This window comes from Nuphar pumila, chromosome 4, assembly GCF_984573655.1.
Source record: "Nuphar pumila chromosome 4, dmNupPumi1.hap1.1, whole genome shotgun sequence".
Classification (NCBI taxonomy): domain Eukaryota; kingdom Viridiplantae; phylum Streptophyta; class Magnoliopsida; order Nymphaeales; family Nymphaeaceae; genus Nuphar; species Nuphar pumila.
The window spans coordinates 117,936,038-117,944,592 of NC_143252.1; the positions used below are offsets into that span (position 1 = coordinate 117,936,038).

Below are 8,555 nucleotides of genomic sequence, written 5' to 3' on the forward strand. Positions count from 1 at the left end.
TCTTTCTCGGTCATGACGAAAAAGAGGGAGATAAGAGAGACGGAAATGTGAATGGTTGAAGATGAACATGATCACCACCAACACAACCATGCCGACGAACACTTTGAGTAGCACAATCACCAATGCCCAAGAGTGAGAACACCGAGGGGCTCTGATACCATGTAATGAAACAAGGTGTGCACAAACACAATGCCACTAAAAGGGCTACAAAAGTGTACAAACACAAAAGCCACTAATGAACTAAATGCAATAAGCCACAAAGGGCTAAACACAAAACTTACAAAGAGCAAGAACACACACATCAAAAATATAATCTTTATAAAATGCTTAAGAAAAAGCATTAACAAGGGAGGGGGATAACCCCCTCTATTTATACACATCATAAGGAATGAGGAATGCCTTTGGGAGCTCTCAATAGAGATGTTGGGAGCTCCCAATTGGGATGATCCCAATGTCTCTATGGTCAAAAGACCATAGGGCCCCTAAACAATCAAAGAAAATAAAAATAAAGAGAAGAATAAATCTGTCCCTATTGAATGCACCCTATTACAAAGAGAAATGACCAAAATACCCTGATGGGTATTACCTGTTACAATAAAGAATAGTATAGTATATATACATTTAAATGTATATGTGATGGCCTTGAGTTAGTCAGAGAATCTTCTCATTGTTATGACATAAAGCAAATAATATATATGACCAAGATGATTTGAGTTTGGAAATCATCTCTTTTGCAGAATTTCTGCTACAATTTTTATGTATAAAATGTTCTGGTTGAAATCCAAAAATATCTTAATTTTGCTGGATGCATGGATCCGGGGCCATTATATGTTTCTCAGCTCTGTTCCATTACTTCCTTGTTTTTTTTGGATTGTCATACTCTTGGATATACTGTATCTTCCATACATTTAGTGTTTTCATTTTAAGAAGAGTTTACACATCCAATCAATTGATTAAAACAAAATCCAGTGCATGTATAGTCACATATATCACGATAATTTGAGAGCAATTTTTGTCTTTATTTTTTCCAGTATTTCAAGTATGATTTCTTTTCATCCTTTCTTTTAGTTTAAAACTTGTGTTCTACTGTTTCTGCAAATACTTTTTTGCTAAAATCCATCCTCTTATTTTTGGTATCATCATTTGTGTTCTTTTTTTTTGGTACTGAGAATTTTCCAAGATTTCTTTAAAAGTTGAAATATGCCAAGTAATTGCCTTGCTTACATAATCCCAGAACAATTTTTATCTGTGAGTGTGTCTGTGTGCTGATACACAAATCATTAAATTTATTCTTATTTTGATATTTTTTTCAATGTACTGCATTAGAATAACAACTCTCGTCTTGTCATCCCTACGATTGGTTCTTTTATCTGGCTAAGTCAAGCTCAAGTTCCATTAGCGTTTTGTCATCCTGTGGACTTCAGTTTTTAGCTGATCAAGCAGACCCAAGTTCATTTGATGTAAATCTGATTGACATGAAATGTACATATCTGCTGCCTAAAATGTTAGACTACTTAATTTGTCGTTTCTGTTTACTGAGTGTAAACGCCCTTTTGGACATGGTTTCTGTTCTTTTGACCGTCCTCTTGCAAGATGCTGACGAACTGCTTTTTTACCATGATGATGTTCGCAGATTATCCTAAAGTCCAAGAGCGAGCAAAAGTATTTGCTGAAGAGATGGTGATTCACCATGCCTGGAAGGATATTCAGTTCTCTGAGTCTAGCCCGCAAGATTTAGCAAAAATTGAATCTGCTTTGGACGATGACTTGTATCCTGGAAATGGTGACTGGGCAGTAAAGTTGGGCATCAACCTCTGCCACACAGCCAACTTGAGTAGATCTCCACTCTATAGCAAGCAAATGCCATACAATCCTATTCTGTATGAAGTTTTTGGTTGCAACTTTTTGGAGAACTCTGCTGCTGGATCAGAGATCCAGGGAAAGAGTAGCAGGCAGAAGAAATTTCTTGTGGCGGGAAAATGGTGTGGCAAAGTGTGGATGGTGAACCAAGTGCATCCATACTTAGCTTACAGAGATGCACAAACATCAAAACATGGCAATGAGTTTCCATCTCAAGGCATAGATTGTGAGTCCGAACAAAGCCCAAAGCTGATCAATCAGACCTCCTGTACGGAAGCAAGCTTGTTGTCAGAAGTAAACACTTCCAGGAGATCAGCTAAAAGGAGGATGCCCTTTGAAATGGCACACAGGAAAAGGCTCAAGTGCCCTGAATGGGAAACCACTGGACCATTACACTCTCAGGGAATAACCGCACAAGAATCAAAATACAATGCCAAGGAAAAACCAGAAAAAATTGGGTCGCCTGCAGTTCGTCACGGTTGCAGGAAGAAAGCAGATATCTCTGATGTGATTTCAAAGGCAAGTCTTGGACAGGAGACAGAGGAAGTGCCTGAAGGAGGACCCTGTACCAGACTCAGAACGAGACCATCGAAAACCGCTGTGCGCAATGAGGGATGCGCATCCATTGACAAGCCACAACAAAAGAAGCGGGCTAAGAAAGCTGAGAAGCAGCTGCGGAAAGCAGCGCTGGTCAAAAGTGTGAATGATGATGGCGGCTTATATCAGTGTGATATAGAAGGCTGCACCATGACCTTTAACCTGAAGCAAGAGCTGCTTCTGCACAAGCGCAACACTTGTGCATTCAAGGGTTGCGGAAAGCGCTTCTTCTCACACAAGTACTTGTTACAGCATCGCCGTGTTCACATGGATGATAGGCCACTGAAGTGCCCATGGAAAGGCTGCAAGATGACGTTCAAGTGGGCGTGGGCAAGGACGGAACACATGAGAGTGCACACAGGTGCACGGCCATACGTGTGTAAGGAACCGGGTTGTGGTCAGACGTTCAGGTTCGTTTCAGATTTCAGCCGTCACAAGCGGAAGACAGGGCACTCCTTGAAGAAGAGCAAGGGATGAGCCTAAAAGAGGGGTTCTACACTTGAAGGGGAACTGGTTCTGATTGTAAATTTGGAAAGGCTCGTCAGCAAGCAAACTGCCTTTGGGAGCGCGAAGGGTAGAATGTGTGTGTGTGTGTGGGGGGGGGGGGGGGGGGGTCAAATGACCTGGCTTGACATTCTTCATTGTATTTTAAATTATGGAACGTCTCTCTAATTGTTTTGCAAGGGTCCCTTTTGCCCATTCGATTCCTGTAATCATGCAACGATTACTTATCAAATGAACCGGCCAACCTTCGATTCTGCGTGCGTGTGTGACATTTCATTTTATCGTTTGTCAGAGAGAGAGAGAGAGAGAGAGAGAGAGAGAGGCATTGGCATTTTTCAGTTTACCGTTTCTGCGTTAGAATGGGAGCTCATTCTTGTATTTGACCGAGAGAGAGAGAGAGAGATTTCATTTATCATTTCTGCCTTTGAGAGTTGGAGCTCAGTCTTCCTTGTATCTGAAAGAGAGAAATCATTCTTCCTTGCATTTGGGAGAGAGAGAGAGAGAGAGAGAGGCGCATGCACAGGGCAACTAAGCTCGTTACAGGTCGGGTTAAAAGCAAATACTCTCTTGCCCCAACGGTGGGGGTGGCATAGTGGGGTGGAGCCTTGGCTGCTACATGGGGTGGTCGAGGTTTGATTCCCATGGGCTTTGCTCCTCTGTGCAAGCCAATGCCCAGTATAGGCCCCTGGAGCAGGGTTTCTAGCCTCAGAGTTTTAGGCCGTGACACGATGACTGTAGGTATGGCAGGCTGAGCCAGCGCGGTTAGGTCTTCCTCCTGGGTGAGGTTTTTTCGGGTTATAATTTTTAAAATAAAAATCAAATGCTCTCTATCTCTCTTTTTATGCACGTTGGTTGAATAAGTTGAGCCAAACTTAATTAATTAACGAATAGCATCTTTTTATAGTAACTTAGTTTATTGCAAAACTCTCATCACAAGATCACATAGATTATAGAGTTTTTACATACAAACACTTTTAGTACTTTTATAAACAATACCAAAAGTTATTTTTATGAAAACCATTTTTATTCATTGGCTACAAGCAATAAATAAAAGTACCCCCAACCACACCCTCAACAGGGTCCTAGTTCTCTTCTATCGAGGAGCTTCTTGATGGCATGTTTGAGCTTGTTGCAGCATTGTCAGAGAGCACCATGGGAACGTTGACCACCGACAAGCATGGCCTCTCCTCTATTACCCTTCTCCTCGTTCCAAACTCAGCTCGTTAAACAAAACCAAGTCAAAGCTTAGACTCGAGGCAAGCTCGAGCTCTAGCGTGGAGCATATTCCTCTGCAAACCAAGTCTAAAAAACTTAAAAATATTCCTTCAAGATCCTTTCTTGTCTACTTTACACCACTATTTATTTATTTTTTTAATGGCTAGGAACCTTCCAAGAAACATGGGTCACTTGATGCGTTCACCTTCCTACCAATTGAATTTCAAGTAGTTCACCAAGCTTCGTAATTTCAAGTGTTCACCGAGCTTTATAAAGAATAGACCGATTAAAGCAACAAGGTGTATCCCTTGCATGTATGGGGTTCGATTCCGCGTCTTTCATCTCGAGCGCCTACACACGTCCCCTGCTAGCCAGGTGTACTCAACCAACTAGAGTATCTATGCACTTACTTAAAAGCTATCTCACAGGGACACGCCATTTTAGGGGTGTGCTTGGTCACACGAGCATACACGTGAACTCGGACACTAACACATACGGATAATATTTTATAACGTTTTAAAATATATTTTTAATACAAATACATTTTTAACATTAAAACATCAAAAATTTGGTTTTTTTTATATTAAAAGATTAAAAAAAATTACGTCTTCGTTTCCTATCTTACAAAAAAAAAACTTGCGAGTCAAACCCGCCACATCACAAGTCCTTGTGGTCACGTGTCTTTGTGACACGGCTTAAAAGACCTAGAGTGGACGAAAGCGGATTTAGATAGTCGGTGGGTGGTTGACTTTCGGACCCACCTTGGTCGAACCCAATGGGCCTACGTACCCATTTACTCAGACAAACGCCCTTCGTTTTGGACCTTTATCATAAATTAAAATGGTTTGGTTGACTTTGTTGTAATGAAGCTGACGCCACCCATTTACTCAGACAAACGCCCTTCTTTTTGGACCAATTCAGTGCCCACCACCACCCCTGACCCTACCTCATTCTTTTAGGAATGTAAACAGTTGGGATTCGGATCTAATGTAACCAATGTCAGATTCGGCTAATTGGATGCAGGCTAAACGGATTCAAATTCAGATTTGGATTTCGATAACGAAAAGTTCATACCATATTTGGGTTTTTTTTTTTTACATGTAATCGGATTCCAATATCCATCAAATCCAAATATTTGCAAGATTGATAGCAAAAAATAAAAACCATATCCACATCCGATTATAATCGGATTTTGTTTTGGCCTAATCATCGTTCCTTATGCATGGTTTTGTTGACTGTTGAAATGAAGCTGACTCAGCCTATCTACTTTGATGCCGTTCGTTTTGTACCAAATCACTGCCACTACCCCCTGACCCTGCCCCATTTTTTGAGGGACATAAATGGTTTGGATTTGGATTGAATGTAACCAATACCAGATTAGGTTAATTGGATGCGGGCTAAATGGATTCAAATTCAGATTCGGATTTGGATAATGAAAAATCCATCTCGTGTTTGGTTTTTTTACATGTAATCGTATTCCAATATCCAGCAAATCTGAATATTTGTCAGATTCATAGCAAAAAATCAAAACCATATCCACGTCCGATTATAATCGAGTTTTGTTTGGGCCTAACCAAACCGTACTAAACGGAATCGGATTTGGTCAGATATCAGGACAAATCTGATCCCTTGACATCCCTATTTTTTAGGTGCTCATATGGGATCCTAGTCTAGATCCGATCAGGCTGGCTTACCTAGGATCAAGTTTAGGTCCAGCTCTGCGGTTGGACTTTTAATTGTAAGAACTACACCCAGTTTTTTTTAGAAGAAAAATATCTTGCTCATTGGGTCTCTCCATTTTCTTGTTTATGGTGTCAACGGGTCGGGTTTGGTTCAAACCTAGGTGGAACCAATTCAAAACTTGATTTGAGACGATGGTACCAAGTTTGGATGCGGGTCTAATCGAACCCACCATAAGAGAAACCATAGCCAGATCCTATAAGGATTACATGTAACAGACCCAGACCATACCCGGTAAAATAATATTTTTATCATTTTTACATTGAAAATTTGGGAACCTTAATTGGAACTCAGGTTGGGCCTGGGTCTAGTATAAAATTTCACAAACCATACCTGGCTCCATATACTAATCAAACCCTTCAGGTCTGACCCTGATTCTAATCAGGCCTTCTTATTTATCACCAAACCCTAACCTTATAGGGTTTGGTATGAACTGGGTCCGGATCAAATCCGACCCATTGACACCCCTACCAACAATGCACCAAATAACAAAAATCGGGTTTCACATCAATATAGCTGGATCCAAGAAGTGCCGAGTAGAGTGACCTAATATATGAGCAAACTTTTCAGGCACCAAACCCTAAACTTTTCAGGTATATACCCATATTATATCACTTGGAGAAAGTTTGTACTGCAGAAAAGAAAAAAGTTATTAGTTGGAGACAATTGTTTGTCACAAAAAGATAGTAAATTCAGGTTATGAGCTCATGCCGTGGGGGCACTGTCATGGTATGTTTGGCACATGCAATTAAATTACTTTGGTTCTTTTCGTATTTTATCCTTCCAGAGCACGACGAAGAGAGCAAATACTTTTATAATTAAAATGAAAAAAATCAGTTTTATTATTTTATAGACAGCACTACCCATGGTATTTGAACTTGAGACCCCTCAGTTATGATAGTGTGATCTAACCAACAAACTTTGACTTCAAGGAATTTGTTTTGATTTGATTGATAGATTTGAATGAGACCGAACGAGCAGTCATTTATTACATGACAAAGTTGTTAAAATAGATTCAATAAGTGAATCAGTTTCTTTAAAAAATGTAAGAGTCCAAGCAAATCAAATCTTTTGTGAATCGCCAACTTCTTACCATCAGATGACATGTGTCATTAAACAATAAAAATATTAAACACACATTTTAAACCTTTAAAAATTATTTAAAAAATAAATTAAAATAATCAACCCCATTTTTACTCTCATTTTAACAACATTGACAAGTGGCACCATAGAGCTAGCCTACCATGGTCTCTAAGCATGTCAGATCTCCGTGCTTTCACACTCACTGGATTCAATTATCAGACTCCCCAAACCCCAGCCTTAGAAAAAACTTAGATTTTTTAGCATTTTTTTTTGAGATAGATTTAAATCAAGTGATACATACCAAAAGCAAAGTCCAAATATATACAATGCTAAATAGTTCAAGGAACAAAAAGGAGGCAATATATACATTTCTACCAGTCTCTCAAAACGAGAGGAAAACTCTCCTCAAACCCCAAAAAAAAGAACCCAGGATCAGCAGACAAAGTGTGGATCGCAAGCTTCCAATTGTGTGTCGTCGCATCGCAGCTGAACCTATATGTCACCTGTATCCCCATAAAATGGGGTCAGAACTCTTGCGAGTTGTTGAGATAAAACATCCATACATTATCATTTTAAAGAAAGAGCTTACAACATAAAAACAGGTCAAGTCACAAGTATATGTGCATGTGTCAGGTAAGTGCACATGTTAAAAGACTAAGCAACAAAGAAAAATAACAAGTGCAAGTGAGCAACTATGTGCGAAGTGCTACAAGTGCTAAACAACAAATCACAGCCATCAGTATTATGATGAGACAGTTAGAAACATGTAAACAAAGTACAACATCTACTGTATCTCTACTGTGAAAAAGCACAAGTACAAAAGTATGTAAAACTGCTCTTAAACAACCAAACAACGTAACTAACAAAGCAAGTCAGTCTGTGATTGGTTAGTAATTATGTTCTTCTGATTACTCCTTTGGGTACGCGAAGGAACCACGCATTCTGTGAGACATGCACCCGACGTCTGTTATTCAAATTTTAATATGGTAACCGGAGAAGCTACAGACAAAGTAACCTCATGCGAACAGCGGGCAACACACAACTGAGAGAACCCCTCACATAGGTAATGGATTGCAATCTGTATTACTGCAGTAGTGGAGGTCCTAAAAAGGTAACATCGACTTCCTTAACTCTGAGTGACTGGAGATCAAAGGACGCTACAACTTCTATAAAAACACGTGTCGTAGTAACGACTAGTCACTCAGGGCTATACGGTCCACCTTCTCTAAGGTGAACCGTTTTGTAAATGGGGCGCGGTGGTTTATCTTTCTTAAGTTGGTTTGACAAAGCATACCTCCCTCCGAAGTGCATATGCCTCGTGGTCCCTGCGGGGTACGCAAATGAGAACTTGGCCTGTCCATTCATGTGCTCAGCCTCACACGGCTACAGAAAGAGCACATCATCGGTGAAGGCGATCATAACACCATTTTATTTTTATTTTTAGGGTATTGAAATATGTGAGCTCACTCACGAACATGGGACCTCCACCCAAAGACTCCAATAGAGTCGCATAACCTCAACAAGTGTTTCGTGCTAATACCCTTATGATGTTCAAG

At 40.1% G+C, this 8,555-nt stretch overlaps 1 protein-coding gene across 1 annotated transcript in view; it reads left to right on the top strand.

The window, feature by feature from the left end:
• The window catches only part of LOC149840780 (lysine-specific demethylase JMJ705-like), a 52,125-nt gene extending 48,910 nt beyond the window's left edge, over positions 1–3,215 (top strand). The window contains exon 7 of the mRNA XM_090003327.1: positions 1,634–3,215. Within this exon, the coding sequence (XP_089859453.1) occupies positions 1,634–2,934 (1,301 nt within the window). The 3' untranslated portion in view covers positions 2,935–3,215. The remainder of the gene's footprint in view (positions 1–1,633) is intronic.
• The last annotated feature ends 5,340 nt before the right edge of the window (positions 3,216–8,555 follow it).